Source organism: Calypte anna, chromosome 6 (genome assembly GCF_003957555.1).
Source record: "Calypte anna isolate BGI_N300 chromosome 6, bCalAnn1_v1.p, whole genome shotgun sequence".
NCBI classification, from domain to species: domain Eukaryota; kingdom Metazoa; phylum Chordata; class Aves; order Apodiformes; family Trochilidae; genus Calypte; species Calypte anna.
In genome coordinates, this window is record NC_044252.1 from 21,800,662 (window position 1) to 21,814,743 (window position 14,082).

Here is a 14,082-nt window from a genome sequence, read left to right on the forward strand (position 1 = left end):
ACCACCGGAAGCACTTCCTGCCGCCCGGCCCGGAGGTGAGCGGGGTGCCGCTGCTGGGCCCGGACACCGGGACCCTCTGTGTCCCCCCCGCGCCCCACCTGGCTTGGGGGGACCCTACCTCTCCTCGAGGCCGGGAGGGAGGGGGCTCCGGTCCTTCCCCCCGCCCCTCCCCGCGGGGTCTCGGCCCTCTCGCCGCCCCTCCGCAGGCCGGGGTGCGGAGAGCGGTCCCGGCTCCCCTCCCCTCCCCCGGTCTCGGTCTCAGCCGCGGGGTTTCGGGGGAGTTTTTCCTGCGCCTGAGGTTTTGGGTGCGGCTTGTCCTGGGCTGGTGGTGTTAAAGTCTTGGTGGGCTGGGGATGCTGGCAAGGCGAGCCTGGTGTGCGTGCAATTTGGTCTAAATTACCAAAAATACTACTTAGAAAAACATTCTTCTTAGTCGCAAAGAGTGTGGCTTAGGGATGTGTTGGTGTGGTGTTTTGTTTTTTCCTTTGTATACTAGAAAGTATAACTGTTTTCAGAGGAGCAGTTTTGTGGTCAAAGTGGCCTTAAAACAGAAACATTTCTGTGAAATAAAAAATAGGAAAAAAAAAAAAGAACAACAAAAAAAGCCAAGCTTTAGAAACATAGCGGAGTTTCTTCTCTGAAGCAGAAGCAGGGATTTGAGTCCAGCTCAGGGCCGATCTCTCAGAGCACTTCATTGAGAAGGTGACTGCAGGGAGAAGGTATAGCAGGGTGAGACCATTTCCAGCTCTTCTGACCTTAATGTTATGGATCTGTGGTAGCTTGTGTTTAAGAAACCTCTGAGAAAAATACAAAGTGCTGCACAGAGAGGAGGCCTTGAAGTTGGTGTTGGCTTAACACTACAGCCAGGTGGAAGGGGCTGTTGGTGGTTTGGGGTTTTGTTTGGGCTACAGAAAACCGAACTTCCTGGTAGGCTGGGTCAAAAGTGGAAGCTGCAAATTTCACCTTTTCAGTGTAGATGATGGTAGAGCTACGGCTGTAACTGTATTGGACCTGGCTAGTTAATCTTAACTAATTTTCTATTTCCTGTTGAAGCCAGGTTGGGGCTTTTCCACCTGTGGCTGTTGAAACACCGGTGTGGATCAGCTGCTTTATCTCTTCTTGATTGCTTGGTATCAGCCACAGCAGGAGAGCCCTTTCCTTTTTGGGAATATGCTTAAGAAGTGTCTGCAAAGTTAAGTTGGTTCTGTTGGGTGGGCAGGAATGAGCTGCAAAATGTTAAAGTAGTTGAATGTTTTCTATTGTAAGAACTTAGCTTTAGTGGTTTCTACAGCATCCAAACAGAGTGTTCTCAAGTGGCTTTTTCGTGGTTTTTCTAACTTTGATTTTTCAGACCTTGTGCTGCAAGTCTTGTTTCCAGGTGCCTCCCTCAGGGCAAACATTTTTGGAAGGCAACAACAAGAAAAAACCAAAACCAACAAAGAGAGTGAACAAAATGAGTGATTCTTAAGCTGCTGTGATCGTGTAACATTGCTCTAAGCAATTTCCCCTCTTTCTTGCTGATATTTTTGCAGCTAAACTTCTTACTAGGCCTATGGAGCCACGAGGGATAGTCAAAGCCTTTCCCAAGAGGAAGAAGGTGAGGGATGACTCAGGGAAAAGTGTCCCTCCAAAGATTCCAAAAGAGGAAGAAACAGAAATACCTGAGGGTAAGTCCTGCATGCCTGTGATGCAGAATATAATACTTCTATCCCAGCTTGTGTAAGTGGAGGTGCCATTCCCCTAAAGGCTGTAAAGTCTGGCCCCCCAAGTGTGTTTTTTTGTAGACATCATGGCCAGGTTGTTTTGATGTATCCAGCTGGTGCCCCTGAAAGGCTGCTTGTCACTGCTGGTGCCATTGTTTCCTATGTCAGATGTGTAACCCAGTTGCTTGGGAACACTGCCTTGTCACTGAGCACCTGCCCTTGTGTTTTCTTCAGCAGAATGGCTGAAATCAGTCACTGCCTTCGTGTTGCAAGCTGGCCTTGGCCAAGCCAGGGCTGAGATCTTCCACAAACAGATTGTCCAGAATGGGGGTGTTGTATCCAACCATCTCTCCTCAGAGGTGACACACGTCATTGTGGCTGAAGACATGGACTGCCATCGGGCCTTTCGGCTCCTGAAGTTAACCAGGCTCCCTCCAGGATTGCAGTTAGTGAAGGCATCCTGGCTCAGTGCTTGCATTAGAGACCAGAAGCTACTGAGTACTGCTGGCTACAGTGTCTTTATCCCTCGCAGGTACACACGTGCTTGTGCTGTCATTCTTCCCTACAGTTCTTCTATCCTAAACTGAACAGGACCAAAATCTGACCTCTGCTCAAAATCTTGCACTGCAACTCCACTGCAGCTCCTGTGGGCATGATTCAGTCACTTTTCCCCACTTAGACTGTGAAATTTTCTGACTTTGTGAGCAGTTGGCATTTTGCTTGGTAGCAAAACATAGAATAGGGCCCAGAAATGCTAAGAGGAGCCCTGTCATTGGCTACAAGTGCTAAAGACTCCTCTTCCTAATCCATCAGTGATAACAAGATTCCTTTTAAAAATGCCGAGGATTGAATGCTGTTTCTTACTTATTGCAGATGAAAAGCAAAGAGAATTGACAGCTAGACACAAGAGGAAATAAGGAGTGGAGCAGCAGGAAGCCACAAGTTAGATGAAAATATTTTGGCAAAGTTTTGGAGAAAGCGTCTAAGGGTGAGGCAGACAGAAATGGAAGTTGCAGGTCAGGTTGCAAGGTGAATGGAAACTGGGGAATTGAGAAAAAACAGGGTAATTAATCTGTGATCTGAGGAAGTGCAGTTCCTGTGGGTTGTTTGGTCCATTGCAAAACATGCAGAAGGATTTTTCAGTCTCTCTAAAAGCTGAGAAGCTCTTCTATAATAAGACATCTGATCCATGGCAGATACCTGGAGGAAGGAGAACTGCAGAAGGAGAAGCAGCAGCAGGTCCTGGACAGTGAAGAGATCCAGCCCCCAGCAGAGGAGGGAACAGTGAAACCAAATACTGAAGCACAGGTTGGGGATTCCTCAGAGCAAGGCCTGGGCACCCTTGGAGAGCAGCTGCTGGCTGAGGTGAGACTTCCCTCATGCCTCTTGTCCTTGTGAGCAGATCCTGCATGCTGCTTTCTCTGGCTAAGAGCAACCCTGTGGGATACAGTGTCAGATTTTCTCTGCAAAGGGAAGGCGTTTGGATATTTCAGCAGGTTGATGAACATACCTGGCATACTCAGGCTGTGGACATGGTTGCTGCTTCGCTGTGTCTCTTTTAGATGTCAAAAGTAGAAAGAACACCCCTTAAATTCCCATCCCTGTCAGAAGCAGTCCTGGTGCTCTGATCAGGCCAAGGACTCACTCTGGTGATTATGTTTCCCCTGCATCCTTTTGTGGAATATTCCATGGCTGAGAAAATCTCCCTTTCACGAAGCTGTCTCTGATGCTTCATCCCGTGTTCCTGTCTGAGCCATACTGACCCATTCTCCCCTCCTTGGCAAGGACCCTGCTCAGACACGTGCAGTGGATCAGGTTGCTGCTCGATTGCGGTGGTGCACTTAAAATATCCGTGTTGGGTTATAAGTGGTCTCTGCTCTGAGTCAGCTTCTCCAGGCTGCTGTTAGCTTTCTTTCCTTTCTCTGTATTTTTGCTTAAGTTTGCTGATTTATTTTTGGGCAGTTGCATAATTCATATCTATCTGTAGTGAAGTTACCCCAGACCTCTTAGAGAAGCAGCTGCCTTGTTTTCTACACAGTCATGTGTCATCTCTTTTCTAACACATTCCCAAGTCTTGTTTTGCAAACCCTGGAGTTATTCCCTAACTGGCATCCTGTTGTGGGCTCCTTTGTTTTAGACTTTCTCTTAAATATGTGTAGAGGGATTTTTTCCCCCAGACTCTACTGTGCTATAGGCAGAGCTGGCTGCATCACCTTTGCAGTAACCCCATCTTTGCTGTTTCTTGTAACTCTAAGTTAGCAGCAGTTGTTGTTAACAAATCTTACATTTAATGGGAGAAGAGATCTTTTGTGCTGTTAAGAGATCCTGTGTATCTGCCCTGGTTTCTGCACGTGTTTACTTTGGGTGGTTCAGCCAAAGCTGTAACAGCTAGCTGTTACACTCTGAAGCCTTATTGCCTTTTTTTCTTTTAAATCCCCTCAAGTATTGATATTTCCTCTTAGTCTGCAGCATGTATAGGCATTTCAATGAAATCCTTTTTTCCCAAGCTTAGGACTATGTGCGTATGGGGAGGAGAACCAACGGAATATGCTTTGATGATAGTCCCAACCACTTTTGAGACCCATATACAACAGTAAAGCTGAAACTTAAATATCAACTTAGAAGTAGCCTCCTTTCAAGCACCTCCTTTTCTAGCTCGAGTGGATATTTATTTTCTCTATATGATGAGTGTGCCAGTGCTTCATACTGAACAGGAACTGCTCTGGGAGTTCTGGATTGGGATTTAAACTCCTGTGAGGAAACCCACTTACCAGTCAGACTGTAGCAGCCACTTTGTGTCTGGCTTTGGACATAGTGGTCTTCTGCCAGGCAGCCTTTGCAAGTGGTGCCAGTTATTCACTGGCTGAACCCTGGGCCTGTTACCCCAGGCTGCCTCCCTCTCAAGCATTGTATTGCCTCAGCTACTGGGATTCAGCTGCTATCCGGCTTCCTGAGATGGGCTCTAGACAAACCACATACATCTTAGCCTCACCCAGCTCTAGCAAGTCAGCTGTTGTAGGATCCTGGAGCATCCTAGAAGCTAAAGGGACTAACTGGATTTACATGTATGGCCTGAAAGAGTCCATCAGCTTTGTTGGTTCAGTGTTGGGAGTTGGGTTTATGTTCTATGTCACCTATGTGGCTGCTGGCCTAGAGGGTGGGATTTATATGCCTCATGGTTGGTTAATATGCTCCTTAAATGCTTGTAAAGGGTGTACTAACTGATCTGAACACTCTTGAGGCTTTCCTGTCCTTAGAGGTAACAGTGTCTTAAGGGAGTTGTGGTTCAAGGGTTTCAAGGCAAGTAAAACTGCTTTAGTCTAACAAATACTCAGTTAATCAGGTAATCATCTTGCCTCTTCTGCCTAACGACTTCAGCTCTGTATGTTGCAGAAATTGTGTCTCCAGACCTCCTTAGTCAGCAGAACCAGAGCTTGTAAGGATATGGCTCTGACTTAGGCTGATTTTCTGCAAAAACTTGTAACAGGACTTGTGTGCCACATGTAATTGCTGAACTGATCCCAAGCGTCCCTGTGCTATTCAGGGTTAGTTCCACAGCGCAGAAGCTCTTGGATCTTCATTGATTCCTGTGTTTATACATCAGAAGAGAGGGGGACCCCAGTGAGCAAAGCAGTCTTCAAAGCCTCTGTGCAGCTTCCCACTTCTACCCCCTTTTGTTGGTTACCTGAAGCCAAGGCTCATTGTTTCACAAGTCTACACAAAGGCATCCTAATACTGAGGGTATCAGCAAATGTATACATTGGTTCTTTCTTCTGTCACTGAGGAATGTGGACTCCTTTGTGTCATTCCTTCCTTCTCCTTTTCTCTTGCAGATAGCCATGGGGAAAATGGGGGGAGTGTTGTAATTTACTACCCTGTTAAGATTTTGTAGCTCTAACACAAAAACGGAGTTCAGTGCCTATCTCCTGTCATCTGCATCATGAAGTGGAAAGTTTAGGGCCTGAATGTGAGAGATGAGTCTACGCAGCCACCAGACCAGTGAAAAAATTCCTAGTGGGAGTCAGGAACTCCCCTAGCCAGGGCTTTCAGCATTGTCATAGAGTGCTGCTAGCAGCAGTTGCTCACTTCACCGGTGCTTTATCTCAGTTAGATCTTAGGAGCTTGGCTGTAGGAGGTGTGTGTGTGCTTGGATCACAGGTGGACAGCAGTCTCTGGTCTCCTGTGCTTTGTGAGATGTGTATGGAACTTTAAAGGGTATATCTGTAGCTTGAGGTGTGAAGAGCTCTGGTGTGCAACCAACCAGTTGTAGAGCTGCATGCCCTAGACGTGGGTTAGTGTTCTGACTTCCTCAGCTCAGGAGCATCCTGTACCAAGGGCACTGGTATGCCCTTGTGAGGCAATGCACTTATTCTTACACAGCTGTTTTCCTATCTTTCCCTGAAGAAATACTCTGATGATGAAGGCAGCGAAGGAGAAGATGCTAGTGTCACCCAGGGAGATCTGGAAGCGTTGATTTCTGGCCGCTACCCTGTGAAATCATCAGAGGAGACCAGTGACAGCTCTTCTGCAGTGGCCCAGTCTACCAGCAAGTGGGTTTGTGCCCATTCCTCCAATAGCAAGAAGGAGAATCACAACCAGGGCATCACAGAGAAACTGGAAGTGCTGGCAAAGGCCTATTCTGTCCAGGGGGACAAGTGGAGAGCTCTGGGCTACTCCAAAGCCATCAATGCCCTCAAGAGCTACCACAAACCAGTCACCTCCTACCAGGTAAACACCTTCCCATGGCAGTGGAGCAGGGAGGTAGACCAAGCATCCCAGCTCTGTTATGAGCCAGAATCCTTTCTCTTTCTGGATGTGGAACAGTTTATCTTCAGGCTTTGGTAGTTCCCTCCAGCGAGTGAGTTTTGATGAAAGGTGAGAAACAAATGTGAGTTTTATTTATTGACCACCTATGGTGTTTTCAGATGAGCAGAAAAGGGGAGTCTGAGTCTTTCAGGGCCAGATCTGAGCATCCATGAGATAAGTGGCTCTCCAACCTCAATGCAGGAACATTTCCACCTTCATCTTAGGCATCAGAAAATGCCACCATTGGAGATACCATATAAAAATAACTGTATCTAGGCCGGATTGGCTATGACAGTTCAGCCATTCAGTGTGTTAGTGTTCCTGTCCTTGTTTTGCACTACTTTTCCTCTGACCATTGAGTTAATGTAGTCTGGGCCACAGAAAAAAACATCAGGCAGAAGTCCTGACACTTAGTGATCACTGATCAAATGGCTAAGCAGGTTTTAGTGGTAGCAGCTCCTAAGCTTGTGTAAAGCCTTCACTTTTCTAGTAGTGGCTCTGGTTTCTTGGCAGGAAGCCTGTAAAATCCCTGGGATTGGGAAGCGGATGGCAGAGAAGATCCTGGAGATCTTGGAGAGCGGGCACTTGCGCAAACTGGATCACATCAGTGAGAGTGTGCCTGTGCTGGAGTTGTTTTCCAACATCTGGGGAGCAGGGGTCAAGACAGCTCAGATGTGGTACTCTCAGGTAAGTTTAGTGCTTTATGCAAGAGGTTCTGAGACCAGGGTTTGAAGGCTGCTGCTGAGCATAAGAGAATTACTTTCACAAATTGTTTTCAATTTTCAGTATTCACTGTGGGGTTTGAGTCTGATATTATGGGAGGAGCTGGGAGGCTGGGTCCCATTGTGGGTAGGTTTGTGGAGAATGGAGTGCACACAGCTGAGACTTGAGTATGAGTGGGGGTAGAGGACAACTATTTGTGCTAGGAGGAGGGGTGGACACACTGTCCCTTCTGCTTGCATTGCTGCTTGGAGCTTATCTCACACTGCTCACTGCAATGACACTTCTAAGAGGCAGGCTTCAGCCAGGACATCCTGGCTATGAAAGCTTCTGATCCAATTGCTGCCCTGTTGGCCTCCTGGGCTCCTGTAGATGTCAGAGCAGCCATCCAACTTGTCTGGCAGTTATAAAAATGATACTAAAGTACAACATGAGCAACCCAGGCCACTTGGTGTGTTCCTTCTTTACAAACTATGTATTTCCTGAACACAGCTGATGCAGCTTGGTTTCCTGCAGTGTTCAGTTTGTGACTGGATTATTTGCTGTCTTAAAAATACAGTTGTGTTCACACTGTAGGCCTTCCCTCATTGGGATATTTGGGTGTTCTGTTACCTGCATCACATTTTCTTTTCAGGCTGTAGGAACACAGTGCCTTAGGAACAGTAGCCTTCTGCCAAGTGTAGTTGAGGTTTAAAGTCATTGTGGGGTGAAGATTAGAGGTGTGTGTGGGTAGTAGGATTTATTAAATCCCTTCTTTTAGGAGCCAGGCACTAAGTGATCTCTACATGTGATCTGGGAAGCTGTGACTGGCCTGGAGTTGAGACAGGTTACATACAATCTCCCCAAATGTTGCTTGAAAGTATTTGAAGGCCAAAGTAGATGCAGTAGATGCTTGAATATCATCACATGGTGTTATTAGGGTTTCCGGACGCTGGATGATATCCGCACCAAGGCAGCTCTCACCAGTCAGCAAGCTGTGGGGCTGAAGCACTACACGGATTTCCTGGAGCGCATGCCTCGGGAGGAAGCTGCAGAAATAGAACAGACTGTGAGTAACTCAGCCCTGTGCTCTCAGAGTGGAATACTTGAGAGCAGGAGGGTGGGTGCTGTAGAAGGGTCCCTCGTTGTTCTATTTGAGCTTTTCAGCCTCTCCTCTGAGCAGGGTCAGTGCTTAGGGGACCTTTTTTTGGGCATGGGTGCACAGAGCACCTACTTTGCCCCTTCAGAAGGTTTAGTTTGAGTGCCTGGCAAGAAGGAGTATACTTCACAGGTGTCAGTTCTACACACTGCTTTGAAAAAGGTGTGTCTGGCATGGTGGGATGAGCAGTTTCCCAGCTTCTCTTTCCTGACTCTGAGATATCAGCCAAGGCCCCTGAGCTGTCTCCCGGGTGCTGGTTCTCCAGAGGAAGCTGCAGGCACCCTGTGAGCTGGTTGTCAGTGGGAGGACAGAGCATGGATATCCTTGCTGGAAGTGAATGGGATTCAGGTTGCAGACAGGTGCTGCTTACTCCAATATGCCGTGGGCCTCCAGGATTATGGGGTACTAAGCCAGTGTACCCTAATGTGAGAAGAGAGCTTGGAGAAAACACCATCATTGCTACCCCTGTGCTCTCTGATCACCATGGAAGCAGCAGCCAGCGTGACCCTGTCACTCGGCCACAGAGCCTGGCCACAAAGAATACACTCCTGCCAGGCTCCTGCTGGGGTGTCAGTCCCGTGTGCCAGATTAACCACCTCGGTGGTGAGTGGTCCCTTTCCCAGGCAGGCTGGGTCGAGGAGCTGGCTCTTGGGGGTGGGTCTTTTGTTATCTTGATGGGATTACTGCGCTCCCCTCCATGCACACATACACCTCTGATCCAGGCCTGGGAGAGGGAATGAGGGATTAGTCACTGTGCTGTCTGTCACAGTGAGATCTGAGGAGCTTTTAGGCTTTCGGGTGTGGCTGGGAGTTTTCTAGAAATCTTCATTTAAAGCCATAAGAGGGGCAAGGACACCGGAGGAGGGCTTGTTCCGCATGAGAAAGGCTTGTGGCTCCTTGGAGCACCTCTGGGGCAAAGGTTAATGGGTTTATCTCTTGCTAATGAAGGATGATCCCCAGGAGTGAGAAGGGGCTGTGGGCATGGACACTGCCTTCCTGAACCCCAGCCTCTGTGATGGCCTCGTCACTGGGAATTGCTGAGCCCCTAATTATTTGCTGCCAGCAGGGTGATTGGCACAGTCAGACCAAGAATACTTCACTCCTGTCCAAGGACATGGGAGTCTTTAACCATTTAATGAATGAAGCCATCAGAATTAGCACTGTCTGCACAAAACAGGAGCTGAGGTCCAGCCTGGAGGTGGCTGCACTGGGAGAAGTTCTGATTATGTGTCTGATTGCTGGCAGATGCATGCTGGCATCCATTTGGTCTAAAATGCTGTGTTTTTCCATGCCATGAACCCTGTCTCTCCTGCAAAGGCAAGATAGTGGCAGGAGTGGACCCCAAGGGACACTTGCAGATTTGCTGCTGTCTTGGGTCCTGCTAGGGAGATTCTCCATGAGCCCACCTCTGCTTCTGAAATGGACCTGTGACCACCTCGTGGTGAACTGATTCTCTTTGTGGAGAGAACTGGTGAGATACTCATTCCCATCCACAGGACAGCTGAAAAACTTCTCTCCAAAACCAAAGGCCCTGAAAGGTTGTGCTGTACTTTACCTCCTCAGCATTGCTGCATCTTTATTAATCCAGCTCCAGCCCTATCACCCCAGGAGCTGGTGACTGGTGATACTGTCATGATAGATCACATTCTTGTGTGGTGGTGTGCTGGGCATTTATAGGGGTGGGTCGAGGTCACCCTGGCTCACAAGGCTTCTGACAGCAGGCCAGCCTCCTTACTGAGGCAATTTGCTGTGCCTGCCAAGTGCCTCCTCTGTATGGAGACCCTGGAGGTGCAGGGCAGGCTGCAAGGCAGCAAAGGACATTGATAGAAAGGGCATAAAGAGACTGCTGTCATCCCTTTCTCTTTTCTTGGAGGTCAGACAAGCTGCCCTGGCCCTGAAGCCTGGGCTCCTGTGTGTGGCATGTGGATCCTACCGTCGGGGGAAGTCCAGCTGTGGAGATGTGGATGTGCTGGTCACTCACCCAGATGGGCAGTCTCACCGTGGGGTGTTCAGCAAGCTGCTTGACAGCCTCCACAGGAGTGGTAAGAGGGCTGGGGGTGGTGCTCAAAGCATGGCCAGACTGAGGAGGCGATAAGGTGAATGGTACTGACTGAAGCAGGTGGCTGCTTTTCCAAGGACAGGACATCTTGTAAGTACTAAGAGTTCTGCCCCATGTCTTCCTCCAGTAACAGCTCTGCAGCCAGTGTTTAGGAGGGGGAAGTATTGCTCCAGCTCAGCATGGGTTCTGCTGTCTGTGTGAGGCTATCAGGGCTGAGGCTGGGTTGCCTTTGGGGTCCCACATAACATTGAGACACCTCAGCTGCTGTCTGGACAGTGGGAAGTTAGGGGTGGGGTTATCAGTCTCTACCATCCAGCTTCTCTCTGCCTGTTCTCTCTCCTCAGGCTTCCTTACAGATGACCTGGTGAATCAGGAGGACAATGGTGATCAGAAGAAGTACTTGGGAGTGTGCCGCCTCCCCGGGCCAGCCCAACGTCACCGCCGCTTGGACATCATTGTGGTGCCTTACAGCGAGTTCGCCTGCGCACTGCTGTACTTCACCGGCTCCGCTCACTTCAACCGCTCCATGCGGGCCCTGGCCAAGACCAAGGGAATGAGCCTCTCAGAGCATGCCCTCACCTCAGCTGTGGTGCGAGGCCCTGGAGGTGTCAAGGTGGCATCTGGCCATACTCTGCCCACTCCCACTGAGAAAGATGTCTTCATCCATCTGGGGCTGCCTTACCGGGAGCCCTCGGAACGAGACTGGTGACACCCTGTTGTCACCCAGCACCCTGGGACCACTGCCATGCTTTTGTTTTGGAGGGTGCTGGCTTACCCAGTGCTGCTTTGTGGTGACTGCAGATTGAGGAACATATCCCAGCAAACTGGGGCTCCTGGCAAGCACGGGGCTCTGCTGCTGGTGGAGCTGTGTGGCTTCAGCCAACAAGGGCCATAAACTGGAACCATGCTGGAAGCACCATCTGATGCCACAAGGGCTACCAAAAGGGCTCACTGCCCATGGGCTACACTGGCCCTGCTCTCCCTGGGGAAGCTTCAGGAGGGCCAGCTTCAGAGCGCTGTGATCCAGCCCCTCCTCAAGCTTGGGAAAAGGGGGAGTGGGATGCATCTTCCTCTCTGTCTGTGCCCAGACACCCCAAAATTTCTGGACTGTGTATGAAGGTATCCAGGATCTGGCTTGGCCCTGGAACAGGCCTTAGCATATCTCACTACTGCTGGCAGCTGCTGCTGTGGGAATTGTGAAAGGTCTGCCTGTGCTGCTGTCCTTCCATCCGAGCTGATTTGTGTTCTGATGGGTGTCACTGCACAGAACTTGGCTGCTGCAACTGACACCACTCTCCCTGGGTACCAAGTGATCCTTGAAAGAGGTGTAGGGACCTGATGGGCTGTGCCTGCTATCTCTGAGCCTGCTGTGTGCTGAGGATCCTCCAGTGCAGACAGCTGTGATCCCCCTGGTTTGGCCCCAAGGGCTCCTTTCCTCTGGGTGCAGGGGAGGAGCAGATCTCTTGGCACCGTGCTCAGGAAGAATCTGAACGTAATGGGAGTGAATGTAACCTGGCAGGGCTGTGTGGTGCATAGGAAGGGAGGCAGAGAGAAACACAAGGAGAGAGTTCAGTTCAAGTTTGGGTGAAGCAAAGTTTTCCCTTCGTATGTGTGGGAGTCTGGTCTTTGATCAGCATGTGTGTGCGTGTATTTGTATGTACATTTATGTGTGTCCAGCCCATATGTCAGTTACATGGGAATTGTATGAGTGAATTTTGTTTCACAGGAAACCTCAACTATTTTTATATTTTGAAGATGAATTTCCCAGAAACTTTTTGTGCTCAGTCTCGGTTACAGGTGTTGCACAAGGGCATTAAACCTGGTGGGTTTGTACAGTTTCTTGCTGCAGTATCAGCTGTGGCTGCTGGGCACCAGCAGTGGTGGGCTGGAGTGTTTGTAGGCAGACCTTGACCCCAGAGGTGTCATTTGTCAGCCCAGCTTTTGTACTGAACACCTGATGGAAATGAATGTCTTTTCGCATGTCTTGCTGCTTTGAAATGTGAAGTATAATAAATCCCTTCTCTCCCTTTCCTTGACATTCCTGTCTTTTTGCTCTCTGCCCTGCAGCTCTTGGCTCTCTTCCCTCTGGGTGCCCAGGAGTCCCTTCTCTGCTGCCTATCCCAGTTTCAGTACAGGCAGGAAGAGGACAGTGGAGACCTCATGCTGTTGGATCACTACATCTAACTCAGGGGAGTTGCTGGACACCATTTTCCCATGGCAGAGCAGGACCTGGCTCTGTCCCAGCATCTACCTAGCCACTTGCTGAGCTGAGCACTTGCTGGGGCCATCCATACCTGTAGAAAGGAGCAGTTCCCAAGCTCTGAGCCTTGGGCTGTGCTCTTGCATCAGGTGTGGAGTCAGGAAAGGATTGCTGTCAGCTTTTCTCTTGTGCCTGAGAACACAGCTCAGTCTTCTGAACTTTGGAAATCCTTTGGTTGTCCAAGGGAAATCCGAACAGCAGGGAAGCCAATAGAGCATGTGGAAATGAGCAGCAAAGGGAGATGGAGAAGCTTGCAGAGGGAAAGGGGCTCCTGGGGCAGAGTTAGCAAGGGCTGGGCTGGGTTATCTAGGAGCAAAGGAGGATTCAGCTCCAGACCAGGGCCAGGAAGGTCCAAAGGGAGCACACTCTCCTCAAGAGCCCAGGGACCAGCCCCACAGAGGAGAGGGTGTCCCCATCCTTGGGGTCAGCCAGGCTTGGTAAGGTGTAGCCACAGCTGGCCTTGTGCAGGGCTGGGGATGGTCCTGCTCCAGCCCCAAAGGGAGGTTGGGTAGGGGCTCCCTGTCTCTCTAGGATGACCTTGGAGGATTTGTTGCAGAGCATTATGACTGGCAGACCTGGGTACAGGGCTATTTCTGCCTGGGCACAGGGCAGAGTATGGGGCTGCTCACCTTGGCCCCTTGATGAACACAGGTTTGCCTACAGCTCTGGGTGCTCAGGGGAGTTGTTCCTGGAGGGCTGGGGCTGTCCCTCTCACCAGGGCCACGTGCTGGGGACATCACAGGAGGTGGGGGAGTTGTGGCACTGCTGGCCCCAAGCTCCTTCCCCTTTATCACCTCTCTCCCTCCAGGGCCACAGTTAACACCATGGTGCCAATGAAGTGCTGCAGCAGCAGCACATCAAAGCCCTGACCCTGTTGTTTGTGCTGCCTTTGCTCGAGGGGAGGCCAGATTGGGGGGGGGGCAGGGGGTTGGGTTCACCCAACCCTTTGGGAAATGGCACTGAGGGTGGCCCTAGTGCACACTGTCGTGTGGAGGCTGCTGAGGGGAGATGTCCTGCCTGTCCCTTGCTCTGTGAAGGAAGGCGCCTGGTGTCTGTCTGTCTCCTCCCACCCCATGAATCCCTGTCCAAAAATTTTGGAGGGGGCAGAGGGCCCTCCTGTGGCCAGCTGCAGCCAGGTGGGCCAAAGGAGGATGAGGACCATCTCTTTGGTTGGAGCTGTGGCTGGTGTGCAGGAGGCAGGAGAGGAAGGAGCTCATCCAGGGCAGCAGGGGAGGACACTGCTGGTTGCTGAAGGCTCCTGCTTCTCCCTTGTCCTGCTGCAAGTGCAGAAACAGGAGGGTCTGTGCTGTGCTGCCCACTGTGAGTCAGTCCTGTGCCGGACAGTCCCTCCTGCCCTGGGTGGGGAGCACAGGGCTGCCTTGCACAGTCTCCTCTT

General features: G+C 50.2%; 1 protein-coding gene across 2 annotated transcripts; it reads left to right on the forward strand.

Annotated features, from left to right (window-relative positions):
- The first annotated feature begins 3 nt into the window (after positions 1–3).
- POLL (DNA polymerase lambda) lies at positions 4–12,455 on the forward strand. 2 transcript variants are annotated; one of them, XM_030453120.1, is made up of 9 exons: positions 4–35; positions 1,533–1,667; positions 1,938–2,235; positions 2,900–3,068; positions 6,108–6,431; positions 7,023–7,196; positions 8,149–8,277; positions 10,241–10,409; positions 10,771–12,455. In XM_030453120.1, exons 2-9 carry the CDS (start codon positions 1,553–1,555, stop codon positions 11,133–11,135), a joined length of 1,743 nt encoding a protein of 580 aa, XP_030308980.1. In that variant the 5' UTR covers positions 4–35; positions 1,533–1,552; the 3' UTR covers positions 11,136–12,455. The 2 variants fall into 2 exon arrangements, with proteins under 2 accessions (XP_030308980.1, XP_008488675.1); XM_008490453.2 differs by having other exon boundaries at positions 24–35; positions 1,941–2,235; positions 10,771–12,445.
- The last annotated feature ends 1,627 nt before the right edge of the window (positions 12,456–14,082 follow it).

Bases quoted from the DNA above. Each gene is read 5' to 3' on its own strand.
- POLL (XM_030453120.1), top strand. From the start codon at position 1,553: ATGGAGCCACGAGGGATAGTCAAAGCCTTTCCCAAGAGGAAGAAGGTG. The intron at 2,236-2,899 runs GTACACACGTGC...GATCCATGGCAG, and splicing joins AGTGTCTTTATCCCTCGCAG to ATACCTGGAGGAAGGAGAAC. The intron at 6,432-7,022 runs GTAAACACCTTC...GTTTCTTGGCAG, and splicing joins AACCAGTCACCTCCTACCAG to GAAGCCTGTAAAATCCCTGG.